Source organism: Prunus avium, chromosome 8, assembly GCF_965620075.1.
Source record: "Prunus avium chromosome 8, drPruAviu1.hap1.1, whole genome shotgun sequence".
In the NCBI taxonomy this organism is placed as follows: domain Eukaryota; kingdom Viridiplantae; phylum Streptophyta; class Magnoliopsida; order Rosales; family Rosaceae; genus Prunus; species Prunus avium.
Genome location: NC_142291.1, coordinates 33,058,348 through 33,078,835, shown reverse-complemented (window position 1 = coordinate 33,078,835; position 20,488 = coordinate 33,058,348). Strand labels below are relative to the sequence as shown.

Sequence of the window (20,488 nt, the reverse complement as noted above, 5' to 3'; positions counted from 1 at the left end):
CATCAACCTTTACTATCCACTTAAACTTAGGCCCAAGTTTATATCACCACCAGCTCCTGGGGTGATAACCTTGTTGATCAATAAATTCAATGACCCGGTTTCAAGTGGAGAACTTCTGTTTTCTGAAATAATAATACCCACGGTTTGATCCACCCTACTAGTTGCTACATAATAATCTCTAGTTCCTGTGTTTTCCTGGTTTCTTTTTTTCTTTTCTTTTTTTGAGGAAACTCCAGGTCATATGTTGTAGTAGTCGGCATATGATGGTACATAGCAAATAAATTCAATCAGTATGAAATCTGTCAAGTCTTATCAATTAGTTGGGAGACAAAACCATGTGAATCCTCACGAAATATGTCCTAAAACAAATCTGAATTATATATTGTAGACTAAAGTTTCTGTTTACGTCCCTTGGTGCTAATTTACCGGCCTTTGCACCACATTCAACAAAAGTAAGGGTGCGGTCCTATAATTTTGTGGAACACATGTGACAGGTATTGTAGTGTAAATACAAAACACTGAACAATTACAAGTATTTAGCATGTTGTCGTCGTTCAAGTTGGTGTGTGCGGTGATGGGATGAGTTGTAGGGCATGGTTCATGTAAACTTCAAGGAGCCTGTATTGCAAGTTGATGAATTTAGGACTAAAGACAGTCTTCTTCTGCATTCTTATCGGCAATGCCATCATTTGCTTGCAGCAATATCATCTCCCAGTTAGTTGTCTTACCAATAGCTAAATGTCTCAAGCATGTCTCTAATCTAAGAGGTTTAGGCTTATATTTTATAAGGGCTGCTCTTTTATCTGAATCTGTACTTTTATTGGGTACTTTGCTTTTATCTAAATGAGGTAGGGCAAGATGTTTCTCAGGAGGGTTACAGTTGGCCAAATATCACATGAAGCCCTCATGACATTAGTGGACAGACAAATCCATGTGAATTCTCATAAGCTTATGTGTCTTGACTTAATTAGTAGAGGATTTTAACTCATACCCTTTTCATCAATATAACCTCATTCTGTTTTACAAGCAGCATAAGTCTCACATTCTGAGCCATTTACAACTTCAACTGTTCTGCAAACTTCTTTAAAATCTTTTGCTTGTTCCTCCTCTAGACAAAAAAACGAAAAGGGTTTTCGTTTTCTGGTATTATTCATGCAAAGGAAAATCCTCGATACTCTCCCTCAAACCAAGGTGCCTACAGATGTCCCAAAGGGCTATTTTGCAGTCTATGTTGGGGAAAGCCAAAAGAAGTGGTTTGTGATTCCAATCTCATGTTTGAACCAGCCTTCATTCACAGAATTGCTAAGCCAGGCTGAGGAAGAATTTGGATATGATACAGACTCCTTGACCTCATTTCTAACTCAAGAATATATATGAGAGTGCATACAGTTTTGACAACGATTCTTGCTGAGGAGGATGAGAGTCAGAGGCTAATAATATGGATTTGAGCACACTTAGCGTAACAGATATTCAGAAGATTGCTAGTACAGTTTTGGTTTTTCTAGTCCACATTGTATTGTCCTATGAAAAATAATTTGGGAGTAACATATCTTCATCTTAGTCAAATTTATTGATTTGTCTTCCTATTCCATTGATCTTTGTCTTTGATGTCCATTCACCAAAATCAACGAATACAACGTTGCAAATTTATAGAGTTAAGCATTGGAAACCAAGAAACAGAACCCAGTAATACTAGCATCAATATTTTGATTGTTGACTACATATATGCAAGATCATCCTTATGCTGATTCAATTAACCTGTGGTGTGGTGTCATGTTGCTCTAAACCTCCACATTTCCCACAAAGGCATACAAATTAGCAATCTCTTATTTATTTTTTGCTAAACATCAACTAATTAAATGAGAGACAAAAGATGTTTAAATCATGCCTCTTCACATATGTCGATTATGTGCTAACTATGAATATGAACTTGGATAGAGAGCTGTGACATCCCAAATGTCCCATGTAGGAAAAATAGGATAGCTTAGCTAAGTCAGGCTGAAGCATTTGATACTTCTCGGTATAAACCAAGGCGCATTTCTCTTTTCATCCCCCAAATGCAATGACGTAATCTGGGATTTAATTTTACATTTACATTATATTTAATTAAGTATATTTCCTAGAATTGATTGATTGATGAATGGTGGGATTGTAGTCTAGTACAGACTGTTTTTAGATGTCTCTGCATATGAAGAAGAGCCCTGAAGCTCTGTATTGATTTAAAATACATTAGCTCAGATTTATTCTCTTTTGTTTGGGGTAGGGAGAGAAGTATCTCACATTGACGGCTTTGCAGCATGTACTACTGTTAAATCTATGTTAAAATAATGAGCAAGAAACTTAAGAAACAAAACTAATATAAGAAGTGGTCTTGAATAATTTTCTCAGTATCAGAATATAAAGGGGACATTTACAAATTGAACTCTTCACAGCATAAAATTGAAGAGTTTGGTTTTAGTCATGTTGGTCATAAGATTAGAAGGAATGCAAACAAGAACTGAGACTAATGAAGGCCTCTTCAGTGCATGGAATTGTGATGCCACCCTTTGGATGAGTGAACCCAAACTTTTCTTCACTGCAACGTAGCAAGTCTTTGAACCACTGGTGGTTCAAGTATGATATTGGTACTACAAGCCTCTTTTTCTGCTCCTCTCCTACATAAACAGCAAAGTGGCCCTTCGGGACAATTGTTTTAGCCATACTCGATTGCTTAGACATCACGAGAGATCGTCGGATGATTGATATCAAGCTAATACCCATGGTTTCTGTGGATTGTTATGCTTGAGAGTTAAAGAGATATTTGGATGAGAAAAAGCTGTGACAATAGAGGATGTGAGGACTTGGGGTGATGGATTTGTATAGCTATGTTGCTGCATATATAGGGATGGAATTATGGATGAAATAGTTAAGAGGAACCTAACTGGAGGTCACATGCTTCTGTCCTCAGACTAAGTTTCAAATATTGATTGGTCAATTCCATGTATCAAGGTAGCAAATTGCAAAATCAAGCCCTACCCTACCCCTCACCTTTCCGTGTCAAATTCAAATGCCTTAGTACTGGCTCTTCATGGATAAGTCTCATCTTCCATGTATGGCCAATCAGTTCGAAATATCAAACTTGTTCAAATGAATAGAGATCGAGAGAGAAAAAAAATAAAAATAAAAGCCTGTATCTTTCAATGTTTAATATCACAAAATGATATTATATCAGCTAGGTTGGTTCTGTGCTTCCCATCAACCTTACCATCCATTTAATTTTAGGCCCAAGGTTATATCACCACCAACTCCTGGCATGTTTTTGTCACAATACACCTCACATGGGGTGATAACCTTGTTCCTTCCTGGTAGATCGACAAGGTCAACAAATCGTTTTCGAATGGGGAACTTATGTTTCTTGATTAACCGCGTTTTGATCCAACTAGTTGCGAAATAATAGTCTTTAGTTCCTGTGTGCTCTAGGTTACATAAGTAATAGCGTCAATTCTGCAACCATAATCTGTCTATTGATGGTAGGCCATGGTATAAATTGTGAAGCAGCATGAAATCTGTCAAGTTTAGTTTGGAGACAAAACCATGTGGTTCCTCACCAAATATGTCATAAGACAAATCTAACCTAAAGTTACCGTTTGTTTCCCCCAGTGGATTTAGGTGTTAAACTCATGAGCAGAACATATCCTTGCAAAGCCGGCTAACAAGGAGAGAATGGCATATGCTTATATACTGCACATTACACAGGCAACCAGGAGATGTGTTACTATTTCAACATTTATCCCTGGTGTTATTAATTTACCGGACTTCCTGCCGCGATAAGACGAGCTTGTGGCCCTTGATTGCAGGGGGAAAGAAAGGGTGCAATGTTATAATTGTCTGGAACACACAAGAATTACAAGTATCTAGCCTGTTTTGGTTGTTCAAGTTGATTTGTGAAGTGATGAGATGTGATCTTAAAGAAGCATTTGCAAGTTGATGGATTTGGAACTGAAGACAATTTTTTTTTTTCTTTCTGTATTCTTACTTGTAATTCCATGACTTTGGACTTGTGCCGCCTCCTCTAACAGTTAACATGTCTCACTTTTCTCGGCTTTCCATATTTGACTCTTGTCCCACCATTTTGCTTGCAGCAATATCATCTCCCATTTCATGCTTCTGGTATTTGTTGTGTTATCAACAGCTAAATGTCTCAAGCATGTCTCTAATCTTAGAGATTTAGCTCTATATTTTATGAGAGCTTTCATTGTGTTTGAATCTGTATCTTTTATTGGGTGCTTTGGTTTTATTTAAATATATGAGGTAGGGCAAGATGTTTGTCTAGAAGGTTACAGCTTTACCAATTTCACATGAAATCCTCATGACAATAGTGGGCAGACCAATCCATGTGAATTCTCATGAGGGTTTCAATTTGACTTAATTAATAGAGGATTTAACTTATACCCCTTCATCTATATAAACTCAGTTGGTTTCACAATCAACTTAAGTCTCACATTCTTGACCATTTACAAACTTCCACTGTCCTGGAAATTTCTTTAAGATCTTTTGCTTGTTCTTCATCTAAACAAAACGAAAAAAAACATGGGTTTTCGTTTGCCTGGTATTATTCATGCTAAGCAAAATCTTCGACACTCCCCCTTGAACCAAGCTGCTCCAAAGGGCTATTTTGCAGTCTATATTGGAGAAAGCCAAAAGAAGCGGTTTGTGATTCCAATATCATGCTTGAACCAGCCTTCGTTCAAAGACTTGCTAAGCCAGGCTGAAGAAGAATTTGGATATAATCATCCCATGGGTGGTATCACAATCCCTTGCAGTGAAGACAGATTCCTTGACCTCATTTCTAGCTCCAGTGGATGAGACTGGATGTTGACATACAGTTTTGACATCAAGGACAGCTGAAATGTAACTTCTTGACATCGATTCTTGCTGAAGTCGATGAGAGTCGGAGGCTAACATTATGGATTTTAAGTACAGCTAGGGTTACAGATATTTTTTTCATCAGAGAAAACAGCCATGTAAATGAACTTAGGGAGTAACATATCTTCATCTTAGTCAAATTGATCGATTGTTCTTCCTTTTGCATAGGTGTTTCTTTTTTATGACCATTTCACACAGATTAGCAATGTTTTATTATTTTCCTTCTGAACCTTAAATAATTAAAGTTGACAAAGCTCCATAAAGTTGACAAATTATGATTAAATCAGTTTAGCTTATGCGACTGAGAAGTTGAATATGACACAACCAGTGGAGCACCTACCTTATGATTGGAAAAAATAAAATGCTAGAATGCCTCCTTGCAATGGCTAGGAATACAATGCTTGTGAGCAATACACATTTTATTGATTCATCTCCATTAATATAAGCACAAACTTCTCTCATGTAAAGAGAGTTCCATTACAATAGAATAAGGCCTCCTGAATAATTAATATCTAGCCAGCAGGCCAATGAAGGCGACTGAATATAAATAAAAATACGTACAAGATACAGATGATTACATACAACAGCAAAATTGTCAGCTCTGCTGGATTCCACTAGGCCATGTCTGATTCTTTACAGGTTTCAAAATAGCTTCAACCTCTGCTAGAGTTTTTTCATCCTTCCCAACAGTTGCAAGCTCCACAGCAGCAGCAATGTTCTCCTCAACCTGATTAGGAAAAGAATAATGTAAAACAGAGACCCTAAACCATGATCATTCGTTTATGCTTTATAGCTATAGAGCAGGGTGGTATAGTCCACACTTTGCAATCCTGATAGAACGTACAAGTGAAAGGTAAATGATGAATCCGAACCTGTTTAATAGAGTTCATGCCAACAAGCACTGAAGAGATATCCTTATTGGACAAGCTGTACTGCATAGCTAACTTTGAAATGTTTTTCCCTCTCTCTTTGCAATAGACAGCAGCAGCCCGGCACGCAGACTGTGAAAAAATATAAAACACATTAAATCAGTTTTGAGTTTTCAATAACGGGATTGCATGTGATATGGTGATAAAGAACATTCACTGAGGTCTGAAGTAAAATGCCAGCTGTAACTGATGTATTGAGAATGTCTACCTTCAATTCAGCAGATGCTGGGTGCCATTCTGGAGGACCACTCTCGGTTAGAAGCCCCATAGCAAGTGGAGAAGCACTAATGACACCAACACCTTTGCTCTTTAGGTATGGTAATAAATCCTCCAAAGCTGAATCATTAATACCGTAGTGGCAATATGACAGAACCACGTCCACTGTGCCAGGTGGTACCCGATCGAGAACATATGTGAAAATTCCCAATGGAAGTCCTGTAATACCAATGAACCGTATCTTCCCTGTTTCCTTGAGTTTCTTTAGGGCAGGGATTGTTTCATTGATAATCTGTTAACAAAACCAAACAGGAGAACACAACTTGGTCATTAGGCTATAACAACAAAACTTGACCATTACCCCTGAAACAAGAAATGCCAAAGAACCTGATCTAGAGACCCAAATTCAATGTCATGGCATTGCAGTATATCAACGTAATCCAGCTGCAACCTTTCCAAGCTCTCATCAATGCTCTTAGTCACTCTATCCGCACTGAAATCAAAACCGTCAGCATAGCGCCCACACTTGGTTGCCACAATGTACTCACTCCTTGGGACGCCTAGAGCTTTTAGTGTTTTACCAAGCACCTTCTCTGACAAAGTCCCACCATAGTACCTAACAATTGGGAAGCAGAAAGGGAAACCGAACACTTAACTATTACACCCAAAAAAACAGCAGAAACAATATGAATATGGAAAGAAGGTGACTTCAATATAAAAAGTTCTGTGATTTGTGTCATAGATTAGTGAAGGAATTTCATTTACAAGGTCAGAACAAATACAACCAAATGGGATTTCTGGGTCACAAATAATTGGTAACTCTAAAGTATCAAAATTCTTTTTGATCTGCAATCTCATAAGTTAAAAATCCCAACTCTTCATTATCTTATATTGCCGCATTTTTCTCTACAACCAAACAGAGCCACACAGATCAAAATCACATGCAAAGAGAAATTCTCGAAAATTCTCTACAAAGTTTCAGACTTTCTGGCTGCATTATAAGTTTTAGTTTGCTCTTATATCGAATCAGGTTAAAATAAGTTCAATTTCATGAAATTTTCTTTTAATTATTCAGAATTTCTCAGCAACCAAACAGAACAAGCATTGCGCACAAAAATTGAGAACTTGCGCGAATAAAAAAGAAATTACATACGGAGAGGTGTCGAAGAAGTTGATGCCACGTCGAAAGGCTTCGCGAACGGAGCCGATGGCTTCGTCATCAGAGACGGGACCGAAGACGTTGCCCAGAGGCGAGGCGCCGAAGCCGACGCAGCTGAGCTTGAGGCCTGTGTTGCCCAGTTCTCGAAGCTCTACTTTGGGCAGCGCTGGCAAAGCCATTGTTTTGTTGTTTCTGGAGGAGGAGAGATATTTGAGTGGGATTTTGGTTCAGGAAGGCCAGGAAGGAAGTGGCGCAGTGGAAGTGAAGCGAAAAATATATGGGTTTTCTACCAACTGAAAAACAGAAGTTTATGTTTCCTATAAAGCCAAAAAGTTCAAAATTTATATATTTTTTTTAAAACCCCAAAAAGTTCAAATTCTTAGGCACACTAATATTAACATGATACAAATTATTACTCTTGGACTACTTATGTGGTTTTATAATCTAAAGAGTTTTCTAATATTGCTTGTATAAAAAAAAATTCAAAAAATTCATTTTTTTATTCTACTTTCGAAATTATCTATTTGAAAGATCAACTAAATTGGTAATCGACGATTGGATGGGTGTTCAGTGTTGTAGGTACGAGATCGAAAATTCATGTGAGATGCCCAAAGACTCCCATGCCTTTCTTGGTTGGACCAACCAGATTTTCTACAAGTCTTTCTATTAAAATAAAAAGCGGAACTAGAAGTGAATCTTAATCATTATGGATAACCAATTCTTCTTCAAATATTGTTGGGAGACTTTACCTAATAAATGGGAAAAAAAAATTGTGAGATCAGAACATGGGAATAGGTAACCATTTAGTTATCATCATGAGTTTTACAATAATTTTATCGAAAATACTTTGGTTGACCTAAAAATTACACTAATTCACTCAGGAACCACATTATTACGTTGAGCATAAAAGAGTGAGTGATGTCATGTTAACTTATACAGTAGTGAGTGACCAATAGTTATGAATCGTTTGCTATTCTATTGTGTGGTTAGGAAGAAAAGAGAGAAGAGGGAGACTTTTGTTGACGACGAAATTTTGGTGCTCTTAGACTTAGTCATGCTTAATTTCAGTTTGAGGAGATAGAACCTGCAATAATGAAGAAGAAAAGGACGACCACAAAGTGATGCCTAAGTTTTGTCGAGTTTTGAACCCAAAAAAAAAAAGTTTAGTCGAGTTAATAATACTAAACCCACTTACACTCTAGTGTAATCAAGCTAGCTACAAAGTGCATAATTTTTTTTGGATTACATACTTTTTTGGTTACTGGGTTTTACATAAAAATTCAATTTGGTTACTGAGAAAAAAAAGTAGCCAAATTGGTCATTTTATTTTCCAAAATTTACAATTTATAGACATTCTGTTAATTCCGTGAAGTGTAGTTTTTATTTCATTTTTTTAGGAAATTCTTGGGTTGAAATCGAAATTATGAGGTACAAGGTTACAAATTAGATGCTATATTGAAGCATAAATCGATTGAGTGAGCACCGTATTGTGACTTCTGATGGTAAGGAGACATAATCAAGGTGATAGAATGTGTGTGAATTGTAAACTTTGAGAAACACGCTGACCAATTTAGCTAAATATTTTTCTCAGTGACCAAATTGAATTTTTCATATAAACCCAGTAATCAAAAAAGTATTTAACCCTTTTTTCTTTTTAACAAATCCCATTAAACTTGAGGGTTTTCGTAATTTTCTTCTATTATAGACTTTGGTTTTCGTTTGCATTGTGTAACTTAGAAGTTAGTCATTAAAAAAAAAACAAATAAATCAAGAAATCCCAAAGAAAATTGAGGGCAAATCAGTGTATTAGTTAAGCAACAGATAAAGAGATGCCCACGAGGACAACAGTAGTCATATAGAACCAAATTTGCAGGAAACTTCCACAACAAATTAGGAAACTTCCCTCTACATAATAACTCCATTGAAATCTTTGTCCTCCCTCGGCCAATTAGGCTTTTAATTTATTTGGTAACAGCCAAGACGCACCCCTTTGCCGGTTACGTTATATTGTTACATATAAATTAATATAAAGTCATCATCTTGCATGTGTTTTGTTTTTCATTTTCATTTTATCTTTTTTCTTATACAAGATATAGATTATAAGAAAGTTATAAGAAAGTGACTCGAACTTGCGTACAAGAGGACCGACTCGCATTTTTATTAGCTAAGCTATATAGTCGCAATCACAAGCAACATTTAGGAGAGGAATCTCAGATAATCTTCTAGAAAAATTTGAGTGCTTGACATCAAGGTGTGTGTGTGCATCTTTTTGAAATATAAAGTACAGATCATAGTCATAGATTCACCAGATTTCAACGCGCTATCATTCCATTTGTGTTCCTTGAATTGGTTTCCAGCATCAGAGGTCCCCAATGCTCACACACAACACAGTTTGTATAATTTTGTATCTTTATTATCCAAGATATACGTATAGGAAATTATTTGCAAACACCATGCATTGACATCTACACTCTTATTATTATTTCTTTATACCAATATAAGAGACCTTTTGTTACCCTATGTATTGACATGCACTCATTTTCTAAGATCTAAACTTAGGGCTCACCTTAGCCAACAAATTATAACATAAAATAGTTAGTTTGAGATCACGATGATTTGGCCAAACAGGTTGGGTAATAGATTCAGAATATCAAACACGTCGAATCAATTGGTAATGAGTAGAGAAACCAAATATTTTATATATCGTGGTGTAAGATTTTAAATTTTCGATGTAGTATGATACTCTAAAGTGTACAATGAATGAACTTGAATTAGAGATTTTAAACCTAGCCGTCCTAATTGGTTCGGAAATGAACCTGATCCGCCTGCCCTAAACATGCTATGTGCATGTAAACATATAAAAAGTTGTACTGCTTGTGTTGAGAATTCAACTTGATTTTCAATCCAATTTTACATTTTGGACCAACATGATCTGCCAAAATCCTTCATCGTAATTAATTAATCCTCAATCAAATTCAATTTCGGATTTGAATTCTGAGTTTTTCTTTTTCCCCAATATCCCACCATTTAAAGGGCATTATAAACTTTTGAGGCAAAGAAAGTCCTATAAGAAAAAACTAGAGAAAGCAATTCGATGACCTTGAATGTGAAAGCAAGAGGGTTCAATTTCAGAAGAAAAATCTAAATAATAGAAATTGGAAAGGGATGATGAACCAGTTTGGTCAGATCACTCATGAGCCGACCTCTTAATGGGCCGGTTTGACGGAATTTGTCGGCCCAACAATAAACCCAAAAAGTAGCCGGGTGTAGCGTTCTGTAGCACGCGTCAATATCCTATTGGGTCAGAACCAAAAAAGTCAAAGGAAGGTTCCTAACACAATCAACATCATTAAACCTTTTTAAAATTACTTTCCACACCAATCATTCTCTAATGACACGTCTGAAATCACCCTGTGATTTAATCACTGACTTAACGGGATTGCATAATTATCCAGCTCATCATTATATCATTGGCTTTGATTTTGAATGTTGAATAATAGGAAACAGTACCGTTATGATGTGATCGTAACGTTGTCACATGGTGTTACTAATTATCATTTTATTATTGGCCTCTAACTTAAAATGTTAAAAAGATAGAAAAAAATAATACAGTTTGGATGTGATCGTAACACTGTCACATGATGTTACGAATACATATATTATGTATTATACAATCATACTGAAAAATTTCTCATAAGAAAGAACAATAATAATGCAGGGTTGGCTTTGGTGATTAGGACCTTGTGTGGAGGGGCCACATGTCTAATATTTTTGTTGCTTCATCAGCAACCTTGGAAAGAAAATTTCAATGCCTAGTTGGTGAAGATCCCGCTAAAAGTCCACAAAGCAACAAAACTGAATTTCTAGTCTGTATATTTTATCAGCTTAAAACAACCTCCACTTCGGTAATAATTTTAAAATTTCCTTGCTAGCTAATAGCTACAGCTAACGTTAATTCAAACAATTGAGGAACAATATCATGGTCAATCAGTACCTAGATAGAATAATGGGAACAATTAATCAAGTTGTCTGGTCCCAGTTTCACATCAGAGAGCAATTGTTCAAAGGTGAGCTACAGACAGGTGAACTACACAAGCAAACTGAGCAAGAGCCAAGAGCTAGCTATAAAAGTTGAACCAGGTCAAGGTCTTGTAAGCTCTAGGGAACAAGAAGAAGAAGAAGCCTTCCTCGTTGTTGAGTAAAGGGGTGTGTTGTGTAAATTGTTCTGCACGGCCCAAGTAACTTGTTACAAGTGATTTTGTTTTCCAGGACCCTTCCTTGAGCTCCAGAACATCAAACAAAAGAAGCAGACTTGATGGCGATGTCGTCGATAGGAGGGATGCCTGAACTGGTAAGGAAATTCTGTACCACTTTGTGTCTCTCACTTTGGATAAAGATAAACAACATGCTTCTGGGAAATTGTTCTCTGTTTTGGACTTTTTAAAAACAGTTTTATTTGTTATGTAAGAGATTGAGGCTTACTTGCAATACTTGACTTGGTTTTGTCTGTTTGATGAAATGTCTTAAGGAGATTTTTTTTGAACTTGCAGGGAATGGAAGATCCCTACTTCATCAACCAGTGGCACATGAACTCTCTGGATGAAGTCAGCATGCTGCCACCAGCAGCTGCATTTGGAGAGAACTTTAACCAGTCTCACTTTCACCCAAATTTCAATCTTAAAACTTCTATGGATAGTTCTCATGGTGGCATTCATAGACCCATGAAACAGCTCAAAACTGATGGCTGGAGTTCATGCAAAACCGATCACCACGAATCGAACCCACAAGTTGCTTCCTCTCCAAATTTCCTTTCCTTTGTCAACTCTAATAGCACAAACCAAATGGGGGTTCTTAAGCCTAAGGAGGAGGCAGCAGTGTGTTCAAAGAGCAACAACAGTCTCCCTTCTGATATATTGCTATCTCAAAGTTCATTTGGCAACCAAAGTTATTTGTTTAAGGCCAGTCAGGGAACAAAGAGGGTCAACACAAACACTAGGCTTTCTACAACTCAAGATCACATTATTGCAGAAAGGAAAAGGAGAGAGAAGCTCAGCCAACGGTTCATAGCTTTATCTGCAATGGTTCCTGGCCTAAAGAAGGTAACAAATTCTCTTCATTGTCCTGCTCTGATGCTTCCTCCACAGTTTCGTTTATGTTATTCATTGCAGTTTTTATTTCAAACATGTTTTATTTTGCTTGTCTTGCTTGTACTCTAAGCAATCTATAGTTTCTGGGATAGCTTAAATCGGTTCTCAAAGTAACGTTTCATATTTTCTGAACCACCTGAACAGTTGTTGAATAATGCAGATGCTTCTTGTTCAGTCTCTTGTCAAATACTTCATATGTTATATCCTGAAATGATCTGTTGCAAATTTAGGAATTTGGATTGTTTTAACTTGCCAAATCTCTCTCTAATCCTAAATTGTACCCTTGCTATGACAGATGGACAAGGCTTCTGTTCTTGGAGATGCTATCAAGTATATCAAACAACTGCAGGACAAGGTAAAGACACTTGAGGAACAGACCAGAAAGAAAAACATGGAATCCGTCGTCTTTGTGAAGAAAACGCAGCTCTTCGCCAAAGATGACAACTCATCCTCAGAAGAAAATAACTCCAGTGGCCCCTTTGATGAGACACTACCTGAAATTGAAGCAAGGTTCTGTGACAACAATGTCATGATAAGAATTCACTGTGAGAAAAGAAAAGGAGTTGTGGAGAAAACTATAGCAGAGGTTGAGAAGCTCCAACTTAAGTTCATCAATAGCAGTGTCTTGACATTTGGGGGCTGTGCTCTTGATGTAACCATTATTGCTCAGGTAATTTTGTTTTGATCCAGTGTCTTCATGCTTTAATGAGATGACTTTTTCAATTAAATTCATTTGAAACCATCTTGATCTTTGGCAGATGGAAGTGGAATTCAGCCTCTCAGTGAAGGAACTTGTCAAGAATCTACGATCCGCTTTCGACATGTTCATGTGAAAAAGAAGCCTCAACTAAGCTTTTATGTTGCAGCCAGAAGCTTCAAAATAAATAACAATATGTCTTCAAATATCCAACCAGTCCAAGTTTACCTTTCTAAGAATTTCTGTTTACAAGGCCTGCAATCCTCCACCAAGTTTAGAACCAGTACCTTCAAGCTTGTTTGCTGTCAGATTATTTTGCAGGTGGGTTTTTTACTCCAAATTTTTTTGCATGGTTAACTTGTTGACCATGTTCAGTTGCCCACCTGTTTAAACAAGTGATCTCGCAGCTTGTTTGAGCTTTTTTTTCAAAGGAGTTTGCTTATCCTAAGTTGTTGGCAAGGGAAAAAAGTCTTTTTTGTAGGTGAGGATAAAAAACAGGCATTTGTTTTAGTAGTTTGTTTGGTCAATGTTTTAGAGGCATCTTGAATTCTAATTTCTTGAGCCTCTTTTCCTTGTAATGTCCTTTTCTATGTGTAACCGCTTGGTTAAAAGTAATGGAAAATAAGTAATTTCATGTTACCTCCCATATTATTGGCATAGATATATCTTATTCTATGTGAGAACAGAAATATCCCTTGTAGCGATAGTCTAAGTTACAAGGGGAAGGGGTTTCTCACACACACACTACCAAGGTGTCATGAGAATTCAAACTTGAGAATACTGGTATGCAAATCAATACCATTTTTCATTGGGTTACCCCGTTGGCCTGTAAGATGCTCTTTAAATAAAAACAACCAAAAAAAAGGATTTTTTAAAAAAAGAGCACGATTTGATAGAAATCACAGGGATAATAGTTGAGTGTGCCAATAGCCTAAATCAAATTATTGCTGCATATTAGTTAGAGGTACAGCTATGCTAGCTCAGCTAGTTTTGGAGATTGTGTGGATGGTGGAGGTGAGACTTTGAAGGGTTTTCAGAGTTGGAATTTTGCTCTCATAATTTAGCACGTCACACTCAGTTAGGTGAATAATTAAAGGACTTCATATTGTTCTCGTAGCCCCACTAAGATTGTGATCTCTTGCTACGACTTTATGGAAATCTCTGTCGAAAAAATAGTTCCCATGTTGATGATTATTGAGTAAGATTCTTATCAGGAAAAAATGAAGTTGGACAAATTCCAATATTAACTAGCCGTTCAAAAATGAAGTTAGACAAATTCCAATATTAACTAGCCATTGATATAAATTTTATGCATGTCGTGTACGGAATGATTTTAGTTGTTAACTCACGTAATTAACACTCGATTTTTCGTAAATTAATAGTTACAAATTGTCCATGCACACACGCTATTGCCATTGAAGAAAAGCTTAATTTAACCACAATTCGAGTTGTTAGGTCATGTCATCAGGCAATCAATTTCCTCAATTAAGGAAGGATGAAATATAGGACGAATCTTCTTTTTCTCTCGTTTCATTTGTTCAAATATTTTCATATATTAATAGCACAAAATTTGACAAAGGTAACAACAAGGTTTCGTGGTGTAGTTGGTTATCACGTCAGTCTAACACACTGAAGGTCTCCGGTTCGAACCCGGGCGAAGCCAATCTCTATTTTTCCTTTTTATCAATCCATTTTGAAACGACGTCGTCAGGTGGTTCCCATAACGGCATTACCCAACCTCAACAAAACCCCGCGAAACACGCGGCGAAATCACGCACTGTGAATCCACGTCATCGGGGGGAGTTTCTAATTCCAACAAACGAGAACCAATCGCGCAACCCTTGACATAACTTACTCTCTTCCCATTGGTCGGTCTCCTCCACGTCAGCACCCCCTAGATTCTTCGCCGCTAATTTTCCCAAACTTCAAAAGTCACCCAATCAAAGCCACCGCCTTCGTCATCCCCAAAATCACAACCAAATTTTTTTTTCCAGTCCTCCAAACAATGGCTCTCCAAGCTCTGTTTTTTATCCTCTTAACAACACAGTTCCTACCATCTTCTTCTCTAATTTCCACGCCCGATTTCCACTCTCGCTACCCTAGCCCCAGAGCCATCTCCGTAAGCCTTCTCTCTCTGTCTTCAATTTCGAATTTTGGAAAAAATATTAAATTTGTTTTTGGGGTCGGATTGATTGAATTTGATTGGTTAATTTGCAGGATTTGAAGGAGAGTATTGTGAAAGGATTAGGGTTTCCGGCGGAGGATTTGAAGGTGTCGGGGTTCGATTTGAGGGACGCGCAGGTGGGGCATTCGGTGGCGTACGAGTTCGACGTGGAGGTGGACAACAAGGTGCTTCCTTTCAAGCTCTTGGAGGACGTAGACCGCTGGGATTACGTCGATTTGCCGATTTTTCGGGTCGAGGACGAAAATGGGTTGGTCCAGAAAGGCAAATCGGGTACTGGGTTGCCGCCGGTTTTGGCTCCGTTTCAGCTGGCTGGGCCCATGGAGCTCTGGATTCAGGACGCCAAAGACATGAGGATCTCGCTGCCTGTAAGTATTGGGGGCCATTGTGCTATTAGCCTATAATTAGTGTTTGATTATTTAGCTCAAGTTTTGATTTTGGTAGATGTAGATAAAACTAGACTCGCCAAATTTGTTAATCAAAATGATGTTTCAGTATATATATGTGATAATCTTATTGAAATTCAAGGTGGGCTCAAATTTGAATAATTTAAAAACTTTTACATTATTTAATTAACAAAATTTGGTTAATTGACAATTGCAATTAAGCTCAATTCAGGATTCCCATTGAGTTAATTAACAGAATGTCTATTTCGGTGTTACATGCGCATATCAAAATTGCATGTTGTTCTGAGTTAAGTTGATGAGAATTTTAATTTGGTCTTAATTTTAGATACATATGACTGACTGGTTTAGGATTGAAATTTGGAACTCTGGAAACTGATTTGTTCAATGTTATGCAGCATGATGTGGATGCTGGTGTGTTGAAGAAGGTGATGTTGGCAGAAGGCGCTGTGGTAACAGTGAAGGGTGCAAGGTCTGTGAGTCTGCGCCACCCTCTTCAGCTCCCATTGCCATTAAACCGAACCAACAATGGGTTTGCTTCTGGTCTTGTGACCTTGGCTGAATGGCTGCGCCATGCTTCTCGAACCCAAACATCTCCATTGCTCTCTCTCCGTATTGTTGGTCCTACTTCCCTTGCATCACCTTCTCCAACTTCTTCCTCCATGAACAACAAGCTCAAGCTTAAGCGCCTTGCCCCAGGCCTTGTGGAGTTGTCCTCACCGTCAAACACCAAACCCATTTCTGTTGAGCTGCAAAATCAAGAGACCACTGCCATTTTAACCCCTAGCTACTTCACCACAGTTTGGCCTCTTGCTTCCATCAACGGGTCAAACCCAAATTTGCTGGGTTTTGAGGCACTGCTTTCGTCTGTGTTGGGTCCTAAGGCCAATAAAAAAGGCTCCTTCAAGTTGTTGAAGGCAGATGTGTCTGCACAAACGTTTTTGAAGATTGGGTTTGGGGTGGAGAAGAAGCTGAAAGAAGGAGATGGTTTTGATTTGAAAGGTTTTCCAGAGTGGAGGACAAAGCCAGAGACTGTAAGGATGCATTTTGAGGTGCTGGCTAAGGTTGATGGTGATAAAATCGTGCCGGAGAGAGTGGTTCCAATTAACCCTGTGGTTCTGGAGGACACTGTGGCACCTAATGAGCTTTTGGGGAATGTCAGCATGTCCACAGTCCCCATCGTTTACCCTCCGGCGAACCCCTTGACCTTGTAAAGTTTTTTGGTTTGGGTTACATATAGAAAGCCTGAAAGTGTAAAGATGAGGCGGTTTTTTTTTCTTTTCTTAAAACATGATGAGTTAGATGAGGTCTAATGCTGTAAAGATTTAAGAAATGGAGTGACTGAGGGTTTAAATTATGCTGTTCTCTCTGGTTGTGGATCATTTCACCCCTCTTTGGTAATGTAAGGGTGCCTTAGACAGAGAGACGCCCTAGCTTTGTTTTTGTTATGTACGCGATGAAAATGAAATGAAGACTTGATTGCATATATTATTTACACAGCCTATATATAGCAGAAGTTCAAATTTCGTCAGGGGGACTGATGATTAAAATTGACAATTTAATCCAAGTAGATTCTGAGTACAACAGCAACTGCAAAATATAAATCCCTGTAAGAAACATGAGAAATTTACTTCTTGATGAAAGATACCCCCTTCTGGATGCTTGCTGCTAGCTCCCTTTTCGCCTTCTCTAAACCAACCCTGCTCATAAACCAATAAGATTTATCAAGAAAGGAACCAACCCTGTTCATAAACTGTTCTATTTTGCAACAACAAAATTGTAGGGTGTTTGTATAGCAAAGCACTACATACCTCTCATACTCATTCAGAGGCCCAAGTTGGTAGATTTCATCAGCTCCATTTCGACCAAGCCGTACCTTGGTTGCGAAGAAAGGAAGTTCAGTAACCTGCCATAAAGATTGAGCATTTTGCTTGGTCATTCGAAGTTCAGAACTTTATTTTGTAAGACAATGTTCACACACAGAAAGGCAAGAACACCAGTACCTCAGAAGCAACAAAAGCGCATTCAACAACGCCGGCATCTCCTTTCAAGCCACGAAGGCATGCATCTGCAAACTTCACAGCTGCATATGCCTGCAGATTTTTTGTAGTTACTTCTAATGCTTGTATAATCCCGAACAAACTCAGTGTATATGATTAAGCGAATTGAAATGGCTAACCATTGACAATGTTGCGGAGCCAGCCCCAGCTTTTGCCTGCAAAATTGTGAACAAATAACTTAATGGAATTGTGGTTTTTGTTGAAAAATAAACACACAAAAACAACCCTTGGGCTGAAAGCTGGACCGATGAGATGATTGATTGAGTACAGATGTAGCAGATGAGTACACGGTGAGAGAATCTAGTCCCCTGCATACATAAATGCATCCTAAGACTAAAATTTAAGTGGCATTACCTCAACAACTTCTGTTCCACCATTTTGAATGCGGTTTGTCAGATATTCTGTTTCTTCTTTGGTGAAGGAGCAAGGAGGCTTGACCTGTAAAGACAGACACCTTTTTGAGAATCTTTCCCACTTGTACTGCAGCCAGTTTACTGTTTGAAGGAAACATAAGAAACATCTAAAGAAGCTGAAACTTGTATAGATCTATGTAAGACCTGTGACAGAAGTGGCAAAATGGTCACTCCTGCATGACCACCAACGACTGGAACATCAACCTCCCTAGGATCAAGTCCTAGAACTTCAGCCTACGACAAAATTATGAGATTGGAAAATGAGAACCATGAACATCAATGACAGTAAGTACACACACAAACTTCATTGACTAATACTTACAACAAAAGTATTTGCTCTCACGACATCAAGCATTGTAACTCCTAGAAGCCGCTTTGGGTCATAAGTGCCAGCTTTCTTGAAAACCTCAGCTGCTATAGGAACTGTAGAGTTCACTGGATTACTGATCAAGTTGACAATTGCCTTAGGGCAGGCCTTTGCAATTCCCTCACAGAGGGTCCTGACAATTCCGGCATTGATGTTGAAAAGATCATCCCTTGTCATTCCCGGCTTCCTTGGAACACCGGCAGGTATGATCAAAAGGTCCATGCCTGTGAGAGCACTCTCAAGCTGTGGTTGGCCTAAGAAACCCCTCACCTAAATTCCAAGTACATGATATTTACTTGGTAATTAGACAATGGTGGCAGAATAAGGACCTAAGTCGAGTACTTGATCAAAAAACTTAATTTCAAGACTTGTATATCAGCCGTTAGATCAGATATGGATGACTAAGATGAATCTCATCCACTTAATTAAACTGAACATCTTATCCGTTCATATCTAATCTAACAGTTCATATGCAAGTTCCATACCTTACAAACATCAACAGAAGAACTTAAGCCTCAGTGCAATATGGAAATGTAACGACATGTTTATCAAAAGTAGATTGAAAACTAAAGTTGATGAAGTGTGAATTACCACAGCACCAGTGTCCATGTGACTAATGTCAGCTGTGACACCCGGGGCATTAACAACATCATAGAGATGAAGAACTGAAACCAGTGGGTTCATTTTCATGAGCATTGCAAGAGGTTGGCCAATGCCTCCGGCAGCACCCAAAATCGCCACTTTAAAACCTGGTGCCCCGCCTTTGGCTCTGCAATCAGCTCTTCTCAAAGCAGAACCATCCTCCATCTATTTTGCAGCACACAATCCAGACATCAATATATATAGTTTAGCAGCATCAATCTCAACTTAACAACAAATTGAACGTTCCTGATTGATAATTCTAAGTTAAACAACTTTGTTTATGTATCTAATGCAACAGAAAATAATTATGTTGAACCAAGTAGAAAAGAAAATGAAAGCGTGGCATGCATTTGTTTGAAGCCAAAGGCACCGTCAACTTTGTAGCAAGCAAACAGAAAAACCCAAGAGAGAAAACCTGGAGATTTGGTGGAAACAGATGAGCTGAGATCCTTGCAATGCGTCCATTAGCTTCCACACTTGGCTCCATTATCTCTCTGTTTTCTCAGACGAGGGAGAGAGAGGTTTGAAGTGTAAGGTATATCACAAGCTTAGCCTATACCTTACATGCAATGGACAATAAATAATTAAATAAATCCAAAGAATTCCATTTAGAAAGAGATAATTTTGAAGGAATGATACATAATTTTTTCCGTATTTCAATTGTGTGGAAACTAATTATTTTGAATTCTTATCCTATCCCATTTCTCAATTGTGGCTCTCACAATTTTTAAGTAAGAATACACCTGTCTCAGTTTGATGCAGACTCTGCTATAGTGACGTGGCCCATTCCTAGATGTGGCCCACCAATTTTGTTCATCACTATATTTTCTTGGATAAATAGGCAACCCAGAAAAAGGATTTGCTGGAAAAAAAACTTCTGGGCCACTCAAGGGCCTATAGTAGCCCAAAATTATTGAGTTAGGGGACTGGAAAAGTAAGGCCCATACAACTTGAGAATTCCATCAATTCTCATACAACTTAAAAGATTGGAAAATATAGGTAAAGTAGACGCATAAAAATCTAGGGTGTATGATCATGAAAAGAAAGTTGAGATATTTAGTTATATACTCATTCTTAGCAATACAGATAAACCTTATACCATTTAATTTCTATAAATAAACCCAAGAAATGACAATTGTTCCTATTAAATTTAATTTTGATTATTAAATTACTTCGATAATTTATTGAGTGTTTTGGGTTTTTTTTTAATGAGGTTTTGGTGTTTGGCTTGTTTTAAGAAATAAATGGCAGTTTTGTATAGGAAGTTTGAAGCCTTATGTTGTAAATGAGCTTTGGGTGTGTTTCTAAAGTCCATTTCATTTGAGATGTTTTTATAATTTGGACACCTATATTGGGTATAATAGTGA

The 20,488-nt window shown here is 37.8% G+C and overlaps 5 protein-coding genes and 1 non-coding gene across 6 annotated transcripts; 4 read left to right on the top strand and 2 right to left on the bottom strand.

Moving 5' to 3' along the window:
• Positions 1-3,580: 3,580 nt before the first annotated feature.
• LOC148292584 (auxin-induced protein 15A-like) lies at positions 3,581-5,250 on the top strand. Its single transcript, XM_088245616.1, has one exon. The coding sequence runs from the start codon at positions 4,570-4,572 to the stop codon at positions 4,843-4,845; it is 276 nt and encodes a 91-aa protein (XP_088101742.1). The 5' UTR covers positions 3,581-4,569; the 3' UTR covers positions 4,846-5,250.
• Positions 5,251-5,288: 38 nt separating this feature from the next.
• LOC110757233 (NAD(P)-linked oxidoreductase superfamily protein) lies at positions 5,289-7,512 on the bottom strand. The gene is made up of 5 exons (XM_021958806.2): positions 7,204-7,512; positions 6,438-6,666; positions 6,043-6,342; positions 5,778-5,906; positions 5,289-5,632 (listed from the first exon to the last, which is right to left on the bottom strand). The coding sequence occupies exons 1-5, from the start codon at positions 7,386-7,388 to the stop codon at positions 5,501-5,503; spliced, it is 975 nt and encodes a 324-aa protein (XP_021814498.1). The 5' UTR covers positions 7,389-7,512; the 3' UTR covers positions 5,289-5,500.
• A 3,659-nt stretch (positions 7,513-11,171) lies between these two features.
• LOC110757203 (transcription factor bHLH25-like) lies at positions 11,172-13,699 on the top strand. Its single transcript, XM_021958771.2, has 4 exons — positions 11,172-11,560; positions 11,760-12,308; positions 12,652-13,026; positions 13,115-13,699. The coding sequence occupies exons 1-4, from the start codon at positions 11,525-11,527 to the stop codon at positions 13,187-13,189; spliced, it is 1,035 nt and encodes a 344-aa protein (XP_021814463.1). The 5' UTR covers positions 11,172-11,524; the 3' UTR covers positions 13,190-13,699.
• A 943-nt stretch (positions 13,700-14,642) lies between these two features.
• On the top strand, positions 14,643-14,716 carry TRNAV-AAC (transfer RNA valine (anticodon AAC)). Its single transcript has one exon. It is a non-coding gene; the product is annotated as a tRNA-Val (tRNA).
• Positions 14,717-14,989: 273 nt separating this feature from the next.
• TIN1 (tunicamycin induced protein) lies at positions 14,990-17,130 on the top strand. The gene is made up of 3 exons (XM_021958802.2): positions 14,990-15,172; positions 15,271-15,603; positions 16,038-17,130. The coding sequence occupies exons 1-3, from the start codon at positions 15,059-15,061 to the stop codon at positions 16,851-16,853; spliced, it is 1,263 nt and encodes a 420-aa protein (XP_021814494.2). The 5' UTR covers positions 14,990-15,058; the 3' UTR covers positions 16,854-17,130.
• A 17-nt stretch (positions 17,131-17,147) lies between these two features.
• LOC110757231 (malate dehydrogenase, glyoxysomal) lies at positions 17,148-19,752 on the bottom strand. The gene is made up of 9 exons (XM_021958803.2): positions 19,537-19,752; positions 19,071-19,286; positions 18,435-18,749; positions 18,257-18,346; positions 18,054-18,137; positions 17,819-17,854; positions 17,643-17,732; positions 17,451-17,545; positions 17,148-17,339 (listed from the first exon to the last, which is right to left on the bottom strand). The coding sequence occupies exons 1-9, from the start codon at positions 19,606-19,608 to the stop codon at positions 17,267-17,269; spliced, it is 1,071 nt and encodes a 356-aa protein (XP_021814495.2). The 5' UTR covers positions 19,609-19,752; the 3' UTR covers positions 17,148-17,266.
• Between the last annotated feature and the right edge of the window lie 736 nt (positions 19,753-20,488).